The 18955-nt window shown below is 40.2% G+C and overlaps 1 protein-coding gene and 1 long non-coding RNA gene across 2 annotated transcripts in view; one reads left to right on the forward strand and one right to left on the reverse strand.

Annotated features, from left to right (window-relative positions):
- The window catches only part of LOC126192236 (uncharacterized), a 473949-nt gene that overhangs the window by 425294 nt on the left and 29700 nt on the right, over nt 1-18955 (reverse strand). The window lies entirely within an intron of this gene.
- LOC126192219 (uncharacterized) overlaps nt 1-18955 on the forward strand; it is a 433600-nt gene that overhangs the window by 348575 nt on the left and 66070 nt on the right. Inside the window, exon 6 of the mRNA XM_049932587.1 lies at nt 13913-14064. Coding sequence (XP_049788544.1) covers nt 13913-14064 — 152 coding nt within the window. The remainder of the gene's footprint in view (nt 1-13912; nt 14065-18955) is intronic.

The raw sequence follows: 18955 nt of genomic DNA on the forward strand, positions 1-18955 counted from the left end.
CTGGATAAAAATAAATCCTTTGTAGTGAGGCAAAATTTCAAAAATAATACTCATCTTGCAGCAGTCTGAATAGTGTCTCTGAACATCATTAGTTTCAAAACCTTAAGCGACCCCCGAGGGGAAACAATGTGACATTTTTCTCGCATGAAAAAAGTGTTTCTTCTTATCTCCTCTGAACACTAAAATTTTATGTACATATCTTTTTTCCACCATGTATATGTTTCTACACAGAAATTTAAAATAAACTGCACCTCTTCTAACAGCCGTCTACCATAGTTTGTTGGAGGAAGTAAAGCAGTCCATGTGATTGGAAAAATGCATCAGCCATTCCCAATTTTAATAAAGGTCATCAAATAAACAAACACAACTATGAAACTGAAACTTCCTGGCAGATTAAAACTGTGTGCCTGACCGAGACGCAGAAGTAGAGCTGTGAGGACTGGGCATGAGTCGTGCTTCGGTAGCTCAGATGGTAGAGCACTTGCCCGCGAAAGGCAAAGGTCCCGAGTTCGAGTCTCGGGCGGGCACACAGTTTTAATCTGCCAGGAAGTTTCATATTAGTGCACACTCCGCTGCAGAGTGAAAATCTCATTCTGGAAACACAACTATATCAGAGATGTCACTCTGTTGCAGAATTTTGGAACATGTTTTATGCTTCTGTATTATGACCTTTCTGGGGACATAAATGCACATGGATTCCGCAAACAGTGTATGTTTGTTCATGGAACTTAGAAGCCAGCAGATATAGTGCAGGCAGAATACCATGGCTGGTAGATGCACAGATGACAGGACACGCATGGGGAGAATGGTAGTGGTGGGGGCTGCTGGCAGACACTGTAGGGGAAATGCCGAGCACTGGAGGAGAAGTGCCATTCCAAACCGAAGCTGCACTCACATTTATTGTAAATATTAAGCAGGGCCCCTTCACACCTACACTGCATGGTGACCATTGAAAAAGATCTGTCACATCCTCTTTGGTTAGTATCTAATAAGAATTCTGTTGAAAATGCAATTTATTTTCGCCGGGTATGTTAACCATTTGTAATTTTTGGAGTAGTGTCACGAGTGGGGAATTTTGAGTCAAACCTACACATTACTCTTGTTGCCATGATAAAATTTGCTTCTTTTGCCAAAACTCAGCCGAGTTTACAGTCTCACCTCACTAAAATATTGTGCAGATGCAGTTTATTAAGTGAGAAACTGACGAAAATTAAGGTCAGTATCTTATGAAAAAGCTCATCCTCAGAACAAAATAAATGTTTAATGACTTCACTTATGTTGTTCCACAGCACTCCTCATTTCACCAGCTAGCAATTGCACCTAAAAATTACATTCATTCATCAGAAAAGTCTATAGTTAGTGGAATAACATGGTAGATAATGAAGTTTTGCATAATAACCATACGGGAAAATACTCTCCTCTTTGTGTGCCATCATTTGCCAAAATCTCATTTTGATATCTCAAACCGTTTATGAAATAAGTGGAATGTTGTGAGGAGCTTTATCGCTGGGCAGGTTAATCACAAATGAGTGCGCTACATCAGATCAATTTTCTTGAAATTGGTGGCAGCAGAGACCTCCAACCAAGTCTACAGAAAAATTCAGTATGTTATCTAAACTTCATACACAGCAACATGTTATATAATATGCACCAAATGCAAAATCAGAGCAACCCCTATTTTTCACTGCAATTTTTTTCAAATTTCGTGCAGTGTCTCACTTTCACATAAATACCACAGTAACTATGACCATTAACAAAATGGAAACATCATAATGAACCTGACATAAAAGCCATATAAAGCTACAAATAGAACATAGATGGTATTTTTTTTAACCAAACTGTTGTGACTCGCCGGTCATTCAAAGCGCCGCCGCGCAATTACGCGCGTCCTTTATGTGCAGCGCTGTCTGCCAGCCATGCAGCAGCTGCGCCACCTAAGCGGCCAGCCGAGCAGCAGCCGCTAGTCTGGGACTCAGTGCTCATTTGAATGCTAACGTGTACACATGTCTTGCTTGTCAACTTACTCTGTGACTTATATGTGTTGTGTCGTTCTGAAATATATGTGTTAGTTAAACTTGACGTTATAACAATTGGCGACGAAGTAGTGGATTTTTCCTTTTCACTGTTGACCCACAGGGTTCCATGGCTACTGTCGAGCAACTATTGCAAAATCTCCTTGAACAGCAAACGCTTCTAACAGCGGCGATTCGCGATTTCGTCGCGGCGTCAAATGCGGGGCATTTCTCGTCGTTGGCTATACCTCCTTTTCCTCCTTACGACGAGACGGCGGAAGACTGGTCTGATTATGAAACACATCTTCGACAGCACTTCTTGGCATTTCATGTCACGGACGAACAACCATGTAAGTCTCTGTTCCTTTCCTGGATTTCAACTCAAATGTACCGGTTGTTGTCGCAATTGGCTCCTTTGAAGGATCCTGCGTCTTTGTCCTTTGCTGAAATGTGCTCACTTCTGTCTGTCTATTTTCAAAAGCAAACGCATGTGGTAGCCTCTCGTGTTGCCTTTTATCGTTGTCAAAAACAGCCACATCAATCCTATCGCACTTGGGCTGCTGAACTTCACGGCCTCAATCGAAAGTGTCAATTTGTTACTGACGTTCACAAAGAATCCGATGCCGATTCCATGGTACGGGATGCTATTATCTGGTCGGCGCCCGACAAAGAAGTTCGGCAATATGCCCTTCAGTTGGCGAATCCGACTCTAGATGAAGTTCTTTCCATTGCGCAGTCTTTTGAAATTTCTCGCGCCGCTGGGGCGCAAATAGAGGCGTGGGGTGATGTCGGGGAAATACAACCTCTGTGCGCTGTTGACGATGCGTGCGGCGCGTCCCCGCCGGCCGATGTGGCCACAGTGCGTTCCCACGTGCAGCCTCGGCCAAGCCGTAAACAACCCGCTAAGAAACTGCAGCAAAACCCCCGGCAACTTCCTTCATGTCCGCGGTGTTTTACGAAACATTCACGCGAGGATTGTCCCCAACGTTGGGCTGTGTGTCACAACTGCAAAAAGAAAGGTCATGTGTCTTCCGTTTGCAAATCCGACCGCATACATGATGTTCATGAACATGACGCTGATTCTGATTCTGTGTTGTCTGTCAATTGCACTTCTTCCCTTTCAGGGAAGGTATTCCTCACTGTCCAAATCCTTGGTCGAGATGTTCGCATGCAAGTGGATACCGGTTCTGCTGCCACTATAAGTTATTCTCAGACGTATCTTCAGTTGGGTTCTCCACTCCTGTCACCTTTCACTCGGCAATTACGGACATACAATAAACAGAAGATTTCTCTCTTGGGACAGTTTAATGCTGAGGTATCTTACAAATCCGTTGTTCGCACTGTTCCCATATTTGTGGTCGACCAGAGCAACGCAGAAAATCTTTTTGGTTTCGATGCCTTTCGCATTTTTTGTGTTCTCCATAGATGACTCTGTCAATATTGTCTCTGATGCTATTCCTTATGCTCAACTGGATTCCTTGTCGACGACATTTTCGTCCCCTTTTTCTCCTGGGTTAGGCCGTGCAAACGACTTTGAAGCTCATATCACACTCAAACCCACTGCTTGGCCTAAGGTTTTTCGGGCTCGGCCCATTCCTGTGGCCCTTCGTGATCGGGTAAAACGGGAGTTGGATCGTCTCACTACTTCAGGGGTCTTGCTTCCTGTCACTTTCAGTGAGTGGTCCTCTCCTGTCATTGTTGTTGCTAAGCCAAATGGTGATATTTGTCTCTGTGGCGATTTCAAAGCCACTGTAAATGCTCAATGCCTCATCGACACTTACCCTGTTCACTAAACTTGCTGGAGGCCAGTATTTTTCTAAAACTGACCTGTCAGAAGCTTATCATCAACTTCCTCTTAACGCTGCTTCCCAGCAGTTTCTGGTCCTTAACACGCCTTTCGGCCTCTATCAATACCAACGTTTGCCATTCGGGGTTGCTAGCGCCCCTGCTCTCTTTCAGCGATTCTTGGAACAATTATTGCTCCCTGTCCCTGGGTGTATCAATTACATGGACGACATTGTTGTCACTGGCTCCACCACTGAAGAACATCTTCAAAATCTCCGCACACTTTTTCATGTTGTACAGACTGCCGGTCCTAAGTGTAATCTTCAGAAATCACAATTTTTTCAGGCATCTATCACGTACTTGGGGTTTCAACTCTCTCGGGAGGGTATTCGTCCGCTTCAGCAAACTGTCGCTGCAATCGATGCCCTTCCTTGCCCTACATCTGTTAAGGAACTGTAGGCCTTCTTGAGGAAAATAGCATACTATCACAAGTTTTTACCGTCTGTGGCTTCGGTGGCTCAGCCGTTGCATCGCCTGTTGCATAAAAACGTGCCTTTTCACTGGCCCACGTCATGCGAAGCGGCTTTCCAGAAATTGAAGACTATGCTGAAACAGGCCCTGTGCCTGGCTAATTATCGACCTGGCCAACATCTTGTTCTTGCCACAGACGCCTCTCAATACGGGGTCGGTGCAGTCCTTGCACACCGTTTTTCTGATGGTTCGGAACAACCCATTGCTTATGCCTCCAAAACACTCACGGATGCCCAACAAAAGTATTCTCAAATTGAGGAAGAAGCTTTGGCCATTATTTATGCTCTTCATAAATTTGGCGTTTTTCTCTATGGCTCAAAATTTCATCTTGTTACGGATCACAAACCATTTGTTTCCTTGTTTCATCCATCAACGTCACTTCCCAACAAGGCTGCACACCGCCTCCAGCTTGTCTCGTTTCAATTATGAGATTCATTTCTGGCCAACGGATCAACATGCAAATGCTGATGCTCTGTCTCGCCTTCCCATGGGTCCTGATCAGGTTCAAATGGTTCAAATGGCTCTGAGCACTATGAGACTCAACTGCTGTGGTCATAAGTCCCCTATAACTTAGAACTACTTAAACCTAACTAACCTAAGGACATCACACACATCCATGCCCGAGGCAGGATTCGAACCTGCGACCGTAGCAGTCGCACGGTTCTGGACTGCGCGCCTAGAACCGCGAGACCACCGCAGCCGGCGCCTGATCAGGCGTTCAATAGGGACGAACTTTTGTGTTTCCACCTGGATGTTGCCGAGCAGCGGGTTGTGGATGGGTTCCCCATCACTGGGGACAGGCTGGCGGCTGTTACGGGTTCTGACCCTACCCTCTCCCGGGTTTTACGCTGTATTCAGAAGGGTTGGCCAGATCGACCGTCCGCTAAGACTTCTGATCCGTTGCGGAACTACTACGCTTTGCGCTACCGCCTCACCGCTAGGGATGGTGTTATCCTCCCCTCCACTGACAATGCTTCACCGCGTGTCGTGGTACCTGTGTCTTTGCGTGCTTCGGTCTTGCGCCTCCTTCACCAAGGGCACTGGGGTGTGTCTCGCACAAAATCTCTGGTGTGCCGTCATGTGTACTGGCCTGGCATCGACTCTGAAATAGCACACATTGTCGCTGCCTGTTGCCCTTGTGCGTAACAGGCTGCTGCCCCGAAGTCATCTTTGTCACCGTGGCCTTCGCCTGAGAAGCCCTGGGAGTGCATTCATGCTGACTTTGTGGGACCCTTTCTAGGTACTTATTGGCTCCTCGTAATTGACGCCTACTCTAACTTTCCTTTCATTGTCCGTTGCACGTCACTTACCACCGCGGCAACCACCAGTGCTCTCGCCCGCATTTTTTCTTTGGAAGGCCTCCCCTCTACACCTGTTACTGATAATGGTCCGCAATTTGCCTCTTCCGAATTTGCGGATTTTTGTGCTCGTCACGGCGTTATGCATGTCACGGCCCCGCCGTTCCATCCCCAATCCAACGGTGAGGCTGAACGACTGGTCCGCACATTTAAGGCTCAAATGCAGAAACTTCTGACTTCTTCTGCTGCTGCTGATGCACTTCTCCAGTTTCTGGCGTCTTACCATTTCACCCCCATGGGCGACCACAGCCCAGCTGAGCTCTAACATGGCCGACAGACCCGCACTCATCTTCTGCGGCCTTCCACCTCACGGCCACGGGTACCTTCACTTGGCCGGTTCACCGCCGACGACCTCGTCTGGGTACGAGGATATGGCAGGTGGCCAAAATGGAGCCCGGGCCGCATCTTAAGACACCGTGGCAGACGCCTGTATGAAATCCAGATGGACACGGGTGTTGCAGTGCGTCATTCAGACCAGCTTCGGCCTCGTGTGCCAGCAACGCCTGTTCCGAAGGCCGCTACACCACCTTTGGCTCTACCTAACACTCGGGATCTTGGCATCCCTCAATACTCAGAATGCAGCCCTCTCACCGTCATCGCAATGCCAGCACAAGAACAGACGCCACCAGGAGACGTGCCCATGCAGGAACTGGATGACCATCCTCTGTCAGAGCAAATCTACTTGCCTCCTCCTCCAACGGACGCCGACACATCGCCCATGTCTCCTGTCATATCAACTGGACTTGCCGCAATGGTCAGATTGGTGCACGAGGCCCCAGCAGATTCGACCCCTACGTCTCCTGTCATCTCGACCCGTTATCATCAGAGACACTTCCGTCCGTACGGGAAGCCTCCTCCCCGAGACTTTGCTGCAAGTCAAACAATGCCTATGGACGTTAGTCATCTCCAGGACACCTCCATCAAGACCAGTGCAACAATTTCAAAGGGGGGAAAAGTGTTGTGACTCGCCGATCATTCAAAGCGCCGCCGCGCAATTACGCGCGTCCTCTACGTGCGGCGCTGTCTGCCAGCCGTGCAGCAGCTGCGCCACCTAAGCGGCCAGCCGAGCAGCGGCCGCTAGACTGGGACTCAGTGCTCATTCGAATGCTAACGTGTACACATGTCTTGCTTGTCAACTTACTCTGTGACTTATATGTGTTGTGTCGCTCTGAAATATATGTGTTAGTTAAACCTGACGTTATAACACAAACAGTTTCTGTAAAATCATTTGAGAAAGATTCAGGGTGTCTGCGCTGATTCTGTCATTGCCGATTGGCCGAAAGGTGGCAAACGCTTGTCGTCCTCCCCTTCTGAACACAGAAACGAACTCACCCAGTGCTGTGGATGAAAACTGGTCACTGTGCATTGGCCACTGTATCCTGCGTGGCCTATACCAGTGCCCAGGGTAATGCCCTGGTGCTTGACCTGGAAGGCAGTGAACACAGTTCCCCACTGTCTCCTAATCAACAAAGTATATGCATACGGAATATTAGCCAAGTGTTATGATTTAAGATGGCGCCGATAGGAAAGTGTAGTGACGCTTCTCTCTCGTTAAAAAGGCAAAAAATGAACAGTTCTTCGTGTAGAGAATGTAAAAAGCGTGTGATGAAGGGTATTCTGTGTATCAAATGCAACTTCTGGTTACACGAAAAGTGCGCGAAAGTAAATCTAAAGTTCGTTAGCGATGATTTTCCGTGGACATGTCACGGTTGTTTACGTGACGAAACGGCCGATCTTGTAAGTGCAGTTGATACAAAAAACGAAATTATAAAGTTACTACGAAGTGACATTGAGGCATTAAAAACCGAACTTTCAACCATCAAGAAAGAAAACGATACATTAATACAAGAAAAGAAGTCCTGTGTGTGTAAAAGCCATCAAACGGAAAAGCAAGAAGATCGCGAAAATACGAATGACCGATCGTACTTTAAAAACAACATTTCAAGTATTCCCGTTGATGTCTCGGTAAACTCAGTAAGCCAAAAACCGGAAGATAAATATAAATGGAAGGTGGTGACATACAGCAAAAGGAAAAACAAAGCGCCAGATACGCAACAAAAGGAAAATGACTTTTTAATAATTGGCGATTCGCTGCTGAAGAATATCGCTGTCACCAATTGCAAGATCGACGTACGACCTGGTATTAGAACGCATCAACTCGGTAAACATTTTAAAAATATGGTAAATGCAAGACAAGATACTACAGAACCAGATTCTGAAACCAGACATAACTATGATGGGGTGTTTATACATGTTGGGACGAATTCGTTAAGGAGCAGCAGTGAGGAAGAAATGGCAAGCGAAACAAGAAACATGATTCGTTCTGCAAGAAATATGTATGCAGGATCTCGTCTGATACTTAGCGGAACCATAAACAGAAGGTCGGTGAGTGAAAAATATATCGCCAAAATAAACTGTGCTCTTAAAGAACAATGTGATCGTCTTGGGGCAATTTTTATAGACCCAAACAAATTCCTATGTGAAAACTCACTAGCGAAGGATGGCTTGCATTTAAATAGACTGGGGTCTGTAACGTTCAGCAGAATGTTTGCAGATGTCTGCAAAATCGTTAGATGCAAGGGAAACTAATATGGCCTGAAGGGGATGAAAAATCATACACTCCAGCTGGAAAAGAAAAATATAAGCACCATACAAAAAAAGACGATACTAAAGAATTTGCCCCAGAATACAGCTCACAACATGTAAACCAACAAAAGAAAAATTACATAAAAGTACTTCATCAAAATATTCAATACTTTGGTAACAAAAAATTTGAAGCAGAAGTACTCCTGAGTGAAGTAAGACCAGACATATTATGCATAAGTGAACATGGACTAACTGAAAGTAAAATACATAATGTGGCAATAAAGGACTACAAACTAGCTAGTTACTTCTGCAGATCTAAATATAAGGGTGGTGGCGTTTGTATATATATTAAAACAGGTACTCTATCAAAGAATGTAAACAGTGAAGCTGCTAAATTTCCCATAGCTAGAGAAAAAGACTTTGAAGTTACTGGTATAGTGGCAGAGGATTTTAGAGTGTTTTGTGTGTACAGGTCACCATGTGGCAATATTAGCATCTTTCTAAAAAAAGTTGCTAGCTTATTGAGAATGAATATGAAGAGAAATCTTATTATATGTGGAGACTTCAACATTGACATGGGAAAAGACACAAAAATAAGACAGGATTTTGAAGAATTGTTAATACAGCATAACATGAAAGTGACAATAACTGCACCAACAAGAGTGACTTCACAAAGTGAGACAATTATTGACAACATAATTACTAATATGTGTAACTATGAGTCACATGTAGTTCAGACAGAAATATCTGATCATCATGGACAACTAATCAGCTTTTGCAGAAGTAATGACACAGTATCAGAACCAAAACAAACAACCAAAGAAATTAGAATCATCAGTGAACAAAATATCAACATCTTTAGAACAATGTTAAGTAAGGAAACCTGGAATGAAACCCTACAGGCCCAGAGTGTAAATGAAAAATATGATGCATTTATTTCAACAATTAAGTACCATTTTAATGTAGCATTTCCCAAAGTAAAGAGACAAGAAAGGCATCAAGATCAAGCACAGTGGATTACGAGTGAAATACTAGAACAGCGAAGGAAGCTTCAGGACGTGAGACGGATGGGGGAAGCTGAAAACTATAAAATGTTAAAAAAGAAGTATAGAAAAACAATAAGAGAAGCGAAAGCAAGAGCAATTGACACCACTATAGCGAACTCAAAAAACAAGGCAAAGGCAGCTTGAAATGCAATCAATGCTGAAAGAAAGGAAAAAGATGGGTCAAACAAAGAAGAAGGTATTAGGTCAATTAAAGTAGACAACACAGTGGTCACAGATGATATGGAAATAGCAAACATACTGAATAATAACTATATCAGTGTAGTAGAAAACCTAAAATTGGAAAGAAATAGTCAAAAACAGAAGGGTATTAAGGTACCAAAAAGATCATGCAGTACTATGTTCTTAAGACCAGTCACGGAAGATGAATTGCGGAAAACTATACAGAAACTGAAGTCCAAGAAATCAGCTGGTGATGATGAAATATCAAATCATGTAATAAAGCTGGTATGTGAGGAGATAATAACACCACTGCTGAACATAGCAAACTGTTCTTTCAGAGATGCAATTTTTCCAGAAAAACTGAAGATAACGAAGGTAGTGCCAGTGTACAAGAAAGGGTGTAAGGACGATCCCAACAACTACAGACCAGTTTCACTGATATCAGGTTTCTCAAAAATCCTAGAAATGCTTATGTATACCAGATTAGTTAACTATTTGGACAAACATAACATTCTCATGACCTCACAACATGGTTTCAGAAAGGGTAAATCTACAGAATCAGCAATTGTCAGTCTAACAGAATATATTTTACAGTCCTTAGATGAGAAAAAGGTTGTCTCTGCAATGTTTCTGGATCTTTCAAAGGCTTTTGACACCATTGACCATGAAATGCTGATACAAAAATTAAGCAACTATGGCATTCGGGGGCAACCAGGTGAATGGATAAAATCATACTTGTGCAACCGCAAGCAGTATGTATCATTAGGAAACTCGTACCAATCAGAAACCAAATCCATCAAATATGGAGTGCCGCAGGGTTCGGTAATGGGACCATTGTTATTTAATGTATTTGTTAATGATATAGGTGTTGAGGAGGAAGAAAAGAAAATATTGTATGCTGACGACATGACAATACTAAATAGCTTGAGAGAAGAGCATACATATCTGCAACTGTCACAGCTCAATGGCTGTTGGAAAATGAACTGGTTATAAATCTAAAAAAGACTATGTATGCAGTGTTTAAAAACAAGGAAAAGGCTGTAGACATGGATTTAGAGGTTGATGGAACAAGGCTGGAAGAAGTAGAATCTGCTAGATTCTTAGGTATTCTTGTGGATAATGAACTGAAATGGAAAAAACATATTAATAATGTCTGTAAGAAACTGAGCTCTGTCATATTCTTAATGATGCAACTATCACAGTATTCAGACAAGAACCTTCTGTGTACAGTGTATCATGGACTTTTCGAACCATACTTACAGTATGGAGTGACTGTGTGGGGAAACTCAAACAAACAAGAGACAAAACGAGTGTTCACATTACAAAAAAAAGCAATTAGGACCATTTTAAGAAGAAAGACCTCTGAAACATGCAGAAACTGTTTCAAGAATTTAGGTATCTTAACTTTTTCATCGTTGTATATATACAAAACAATAATGTACATCACAAAAGGTAGTGAGGACTGGATTACAAATGCTAGTGTACACACCCACAATACAGGAAAGAAGAATGAAGTACGGAGCATACCCCACCGACTGGCAATGCTAGAAAAAGGACCCCAGTACTCTGGTATAAGACTACTAAGAAGTCTGCCCAAAACCCTGCAAGATAGTGTACTTCACAATGACTTTGCAAAGAAACTTAAAGACTATCTCATTGAAAAAGAGTTTTACAGTGTTGCCGAATACTTATGCCATTAAATTTGTATATATTGTTACTCATTATCAGTGATGTAAAAATGTAAGCTAAAGGTGTAGGAAAATAAGTGATAAAGAATTTTAATACTTTGACATGTCCTATATTACACGTACATTTACTGTACACATTGTAATCTTACAGGATCAAATAAAATTCAATTCAATTCAATTCAATTGGATTGAAAAGTTCCTTCCAAACAGACCACAGCATGTCATCTTTAACAGAGAGAAATTTTCAGATGTAAAAGGAACTTTGGAAATACCCCAAGGAATTGTTATATGATCATTATTATTCATAAAATATACAAATAATCCAATTGATAATATAGGAAGCTCCACAAGACTGTTCACAAATTATGCTGTTGTATACGCAGAACTTGCAACATTAGAAAATTGTGGCAAAATAAAACAAGACTTGCAAAGGATTTACATGTGATGCAAAAATTGGCAGTTGACCTTTTACATAAACACATGTAACATGTTGCACTTGAATAGGTGGAAAGACCTGCCGATTACATGATCGACAAACTGTCATTGGCAGCAGTCAAATCCATTTAATATCTGGAAGTATGTGTATGGAGCATTTCAAAATGTAATGATCACATAAAATAACTGGATGAAAGACAGATGATGTCCTGAGACTCAATTGATGAATCCCCAGGTTGTGTAGTGCACCCATGAAGAAGGTAGCTTGAGTATTTTTCTTTAGCCTGCAATTCTTATCAGGAAGGATTGTTGAGTTGCACAGAGGAGATCTAAAGATGAGCAGCATGTTTCATCACAGTTTTATTTTGTAAACATGAAAGAGTGTCATGGAGATGCTTATGAACTAAAATGGCACACACTGTGACAGAGGTGTGTATCACAATGTAGTTTACTACCAAAATTCTGAGAGCGTATACTGCTTTCTCCTATGTGTATTTTGCAGAAAGACCATGAAGGCAAGATTAGAGAAAGCTTACCAATAATCATTCTTCCTGTGAGCCATTAATGACAGGAGCAGAAAATATCAAAAGACAGTGGTACACAAAGTACCCTCTGCCACAAATCATAATGTGGCTTGCAGAGTGTATACATAGCTGTCAATGTAGATGTAGAAGAAATGACACGATACGTCACAATGAGACGACATAAGAAAATTCAGGTAGCAAATCTTAATAAAAAGTGGGTGATTTCTGTACATACAAAAGAAAAGGAAGCAAAATTATGAATTTAATGAACATTTTATGACAGACTGACAGACAGGAGAGCCCTGGAAGACTCACATTTACAAATTACTTCATTTCATTACAGTATTATATTGTCAAAGTGGTCCCATTTCATTCACAAAATAATGTGCAAGATGCAGTGTGCAAGTATAAAGGAAGAGAGAGGATATGAGACATTGTCACACACAAAAATATTTTGGAAATGAATATGTCACAGCTAATGGAAATCTGCATCAGTACAGGAACACACATTTTTTGCAAATAATGGCTTTACTCATCAGTTATCTGAACATGCCTTCAGGATAACTAACTTTCATTGTCACTTATGTTTCCTCCTATTACATCCCAACAAGTGCAAATAAGCTCAAAATCTACTGCAATGCATCTTCATTCGCTATTATTATGTAATTTTGGTAACTTTCAGGTTTCATTATCATCTTCATTACTGAAACACAACATTTCATATGGGAATCATAGACAATGTGTGTTCATTTATTGATGCGCATCTGTATTTGCCTCCTCTACCACATATACATATAACGACATATTTTAAAGATTTCCATATATCACATTACAATTCCAAAACCCACAAAAAAATAATAATTTGTTGATGAAGTGGCACTTGTGCCTCAACATTACTAAAACTTGTCTGAATGTGAAAGAAAGTTTTTGAGACTTTCATTCCAGTTTGTATACCTTAAAAGTCTGGACAGAACATTGTGCGCAAAGGCAAATGCTTTTCCTTTACTACCACCAATCAACTGATGAACAACTGTAGAAAATGTAGCTAATTTTGTAGTACAGTGAAGGATCTGAATCGAAGTTTCTATAGGTTTTAATTAATGAAGACTAAGCAGTAACTTCCAGAATTAATTTGTCACTCTGCAGCAGAATGTGCACTGATGTGAAACTTCCTGACAGATTCAAACTGTGTGCCAGACTATGACTAGAACCTCTGCTTTTCCTGTGCAAGTGCTCTACCAACTGAGCTGTCAAGCATGACTCACAAGCCATCCTCACAGCTTTACTTCTGCCAGTACCACGAAAGGCGAAGGTCCCTTGTTCATGTCCCGATCTGGCACACACTTTCGATCTGCCAAAATATTTCAAAGCAGTAACTCGTTTTCAATATGTTTGATCTTGAATTTATTTGGCTATTGTAGACAAAATGGAATTAATTTAATACAATGACACTAAAGTTGCATATTTTCAAGATACAAAGGAATAATTCAACATCAGAAGAAATGGTTGTTTCATCCAATGTTAGAACTGTACATCATTGCAGAAAGAAGTATTACTTTCAATACTAAGTGACATACTCAGAACAAATCAAGAAATATGCAATGTGATAATCATATTGTATCTGTCTTTACCCTAACCCTAACACAAGTGAAGTATTGTTACTACAATAATACAATCGAATTCTGATACGTTTTCAAAAATTATAATAAAAACGATAGTAAGCTTAGGAGTAATATATAAAGAAAGAAATGCAACTTCCATTTGCAGAATTATACCTTTTGTGGCAGCAGATGCAGTTTTGGAGAACAAAGGTAGCCCTACAGTGTACCCAAAGCCAGGGAAACAAAGGCCTACTGACAATCCAGTTTTCTACAAAGTTTCTCATCCCAATCTGTTCTCTCCGCCAATAGAAACAGAAGGTAAGTGCTTCATAAATGTCTTTGCACAAAGTCAACATGTTGCTAAGAACTAAAAGTTTAATTCTAGTGACAGCTAATGCAAATAGAAGCGACATTACATAAAGATTGTAATATTAAATCTAAAAGTCTAAATATGAGGCAGTGAGGACTGTAAGGGCCCAAAGCAAACAAAGTTTTGAGAAAAATAAATATTTGTGAAAATCAAATTAACAGACAAAACCACCTGTCTCATAGGTTTCAATTGTTTCTAAACCAAATCTCAGTAGCCTATACTTCCAATGAAAAACTAATGACCACTTTATGTTATGAAATATTAATTAACATTTAAGACTATATTTATTATTAATGTTCATTCACAAAATTTTCATGTATAGGCTAGTGACAATAGTAACTTTTGAGAGTTGTAAAGTTTGTTACTGATGTGAAACTAGAATCAGAACATAAAGAACTGATACTAAATGCATCACACACATGATGATGATCTATTCCAACACTTCATGATCCTCATTAACATAATTTTTATTAAGAACATTCTGTGACTTTAAGTTCAAATAAAATGGCCAATACACCTCTGATTATGGAGTGTTACTACTATGTACACGATGTAGACATTAAATTGTCACCCTAGATAACAAGGGAGCAGCACAGACCAACAAAAATATGCTTTGTGCTTTCGGCCCATAAGGCAATGAATACCTGAGAAACTGAGGAGAGAGTTTTTTTATAATGTCATACATACAATGTGGGATGCAGATAAAGATGATCGGATGTCAAGAGCATACACATATGCTACAATCTCAAAATCAATGACAGTGTGCTTAAGGCCCTTATAGTTCTCATTGCCTCAAATATTTCTGTAGTTGCTGCTAAAAATGGTGTAGGATGAAATTAAGTTAACTGGCCCAGTTTTTGCTTTTTTATTTTTTGCAATTACAAGTTCAAGTTCAAGTGGCTCTGAGCACTATGCGACTTAACTTCTGAGGTCATCAGTCACCTAGAACTTAGAACTAATTAAAACTAACTAACCTAAGGACATCACACACATCCATGCCTGAGGCAGGATTTGAACCTGCGACTGTAGCGGTCACGCGGTTCCAGACTGAAGTGCCTAGAACCGCACGGCCACACCGGCCGGCAATTACACTTTTCATAACAGATAAATATTCAACACATCATTGTACTGAGTGTAAAGTAATGAATGTCTGAAAAATTTTAAGGTCCAAATTTAAATGTTAACGAAAGTAGAGAACAAAATGTAACATAGTTGCATAGTAGCAAGTGGTCCAGTCAACCTCCCGCAGATGGTTAACTAAGTCAGGCAGTTGCATTAATTGCATTGTTGTCATGAAACAGTTTACATTCATGATAGATATCAATGCAATCAATGACTGCAGCCTGTCAGATACAATATACTGACACACAAATAGCAAATAATAGAGTAATAACAGCACACTAAAGGCTAATAAATTTCTAATACAAGGTGAAGTCATTATGAACACGAAAAAGCAAACACTTGTGTAATCACACTGATCTTCCTTGAACTAATTTATATAATTTCAATACATCACTCTCTGGTACAAATATTCTTTCATATGGTGACACAAATTTCATAGTTCCTGCCAATCTAGAGTGAGAAGACTTATATGCCATATTTTAGGACTTGCAAAACATTCTAGATCTACATCTACACACAAACTATGCAAATCACTGTGAAGTGCATGGCAGAGGGCACTTAGCTAAGTGTCACATGTGGGGGTTTCTTCCTGCCCAAATCACATGCAAAGCATGTGAAAAGGATAGCTTAAATGCCTCTGTGCATGCTGTAATTAGTCTATAATCTGTTGTCTTCACAATCCACGTGGGAGCAACATTGACATATACATACTTCGTAAGTAGGCTTTCGCAGGATAACTGGTGTCTATCCTCAAGAGTCTATCAGTTCAGATTTTTTCAATGTTTCTGTGATGCTCTCTCATAAATTAAGCAAACCTGTGACTATTTCTGCCTTCCTTCTTTGTATACATTCAGTAGCCCTTGATACTTCTATCTGGTATGGGTCCAACACACGAGTAGATGGGAAATGCAAGGGAATTGTAAGCAGTCTCCATCATACACCAACTCCATTTTCCCAGTATCCTGACAATGAACCAGTGCCTGCTACCTGTCTTACCCACGACTGAGCCTATGTGATCACTCCATTTCATATCCTTGAAAATTACGCACCTGTACAATTTGACCAATTGCAGCTGACTCATTGATGTCGTAATCATAGGATTCTGTGTTTAATTTTTCATTTTGAGAACTGAATGATTTTATTTTCTGAACAACTCCCCCGCCTCCCCAGTTCTTCATTATAGGTAGTGCTGCACCATTTTTGAAACGTCTGAGGTTCTTATTAACATTGTCTGCCAAGTCATTAATATACAACATGAACAATAGGGGTCTCAACACAATTCCCTTGGGCATGCCTGAAGTTCATTCTACTTCTGTCCATGACTTTCTACCTGAGGTAATTCCCTACCAAGAAATCCTCATTAGTCACAAATTTTGTTTTTCACACCATATGATTGCACTTTTCTTATAAATACTGGTCTGTTAACCAGTCAAATGCTTTTTGGAAGTAAGAAAATACTGCATTCTCCTGACTGCCATGATCTATCACTTTCACGTTGTCATGTGAGAATCCATGCTGGTTGGCATGAGGAGCTTTCTGTTTGAGACACTTCAGTACATCTGTGTTCAGGATAGATTGAAATATTCTAAAACAGATAAACATTAATGAGATTGGATGGTAGTTTTTTGGATCACTTACGCTAGTCTTCTAGTAGACAAGCATGTAAGTATCTATAGTATGTTATGATTAGTATGAGAAGTAACTCAGCTTCAAATTTTGTATAGAATCCAATGGGTACCCCATCCGGCCCTCGAGCCTTGATTAATTTTGCTGTTTCTCACACCACTGACACCAAAATATGTATGACTAATCTATGCAGTTGTGTGAGAAACAAACTTGAGCACTATTTCTGTATCTTCCTTAGTAAAAGACTTTTTGAGAATGGAATTCAATATTTCTGTTTTTGCTTTGCTGCCTTCAATTTACGTTCCTGTGTCATCCACAAGTGCCTGGGCAGTGACTTTGGTGCCTTTATGTACGACCAGAATTTCTTTGAATTTTTGGAGATGCCTTTTGATACAATTCTGCTATGGCAGTCATTGGAGGCATCTCATACTCTTTGCAGCCAAATGAGTTTCATTTAGCATCTCGCTATCTATAGTCTTTGCTGTATCTTTACAAGTTTCTTTTGAAAGGGTTGAGAGAGGCAAACTGCAAAAATTTTTGATGTAGGTTTCTTCACAAAAATATTAGAAACAACAACATCCTTTCACTAATTTTTCTTCAAAGTCACTTTCAACAATTATTAATGACAACTTCTATTACAGATTCAATTGCAAAAATCTGTCTCTAATTCAGATTTTACAGGAGTTTCAGTACCATAATTATGTACACTATTGTCTTGTGCCTCCACTAGCATGTCTTGTAGTGCAAGTTTCTGAGGCTCTCCTAGGCAGTCCATTTCATGTTGGTGGCTCCATGGAGCACCTGCTCTGATGTAAGGGTATCTGCAAATAAATTCCAACCACTGCGTACCATCCAAGGTGTATCTCAAGCAAATAATAAACTACAAAACAAGTATTTGAAGTAACACAGGATATCCTACACATGGAAATGACACATTTCTGTGCTATTTACACATTATAACCTTTATAATGAAATTAATTGTAGATTTTCTTGCTCACGTATAAATATCAAGAGTACAGAAAACTTGCACTTCAAATGCTTACCAGAAAAGTCTTGAATTTATTTCAGCAAAACTTCTGTATCCTCACAAACACCACCCCCCATAAATAAGCACACATTTCTATTTTCTAAGTCCTTTAATTCCAATATGAAATACCAATAATGATCTTTTTTTTAATATGCAGTATATAATTGAACATACGTCATATTTGCCTTTCTTTCTCATTTATTATTTAGTATTCTATTCAAAACACTTCTACCATTCTTGGTTTTACTTTAGAAAGCTACTTGCTTATGCATTAGATCACAAGCACATACATTTTTTGTATTATTATTATTCTTTACTTTCTCAGACGTTAAGTCTGGTTAAAAATGAAAAGTGACGCGGACCTTGATCAGGCGTCACTTCCTTTTAACTGTATGCTATGTGTTATATTGCATTTAGGAACTTTCGGGTAATTGAACATGTATCAATAATTACTGATTTCTGTAGTTGTATATATACGTTTGGATGTAGCTCTATTGCATTGATGTACTGGTGGATATTGTGTGGTATGACTCCTGTAGTTGATAGTATAATTGGTATGATGTCAACTTTATCCTGATGCCACATGTCTTTGACTTCCTCAGCCAGTTGGATGTATTTTTCAATTTTTTCTCCTGTTTTCTTTTGTATATTTGTTGTATTGGGTATGGATATTTCGGTTAGTTGTGTTAATTTCTTCTTTTTATTGGTGAGTATGATGTCAGGTTTGTTATGTGGCGTTGTTTTATCTGTTATAATGGTTCTGTTCCAGTATAATTTGTATTCATCATTCTCCAGTACATTTTGTGGTGCATACTTGTATGTAGAAACTTGTTGTTTTAAAAGTTTATGTTGTAAGGCAAGCTGTTGATGTATTATTTTTGTGACATTGTCATGTCTTCTGGGGTATTCTGTATTTGCTAGTATTGTACATCCGCTTGTGATGTGATCTACTGTTTCTATTTGTTGTTTACAAAGTCTGCATTTATCTGTTGTGGTATTGGGATCTTTAATAATATGCTTGCTGTAATACCTGGTGTTTATTGTTTGATCCTGTATTGCAATCA

The sequence above is a fragment of the Schistocerca nitens genome, chromosome 1 (genome assembly GCF_023898315.1).
Source record: "Schistocerca nitens isolate TAMUIC-IGC-003100 chromosome 1, iqSchNite1.1, whole genome shotgun sequence".
Lineage (NCBI taxonomy): Eukaryota > Metazoa > Arthropoda > Insecta > Orthoptera > Acrididae > Schistocerca > Schistocerca nitens.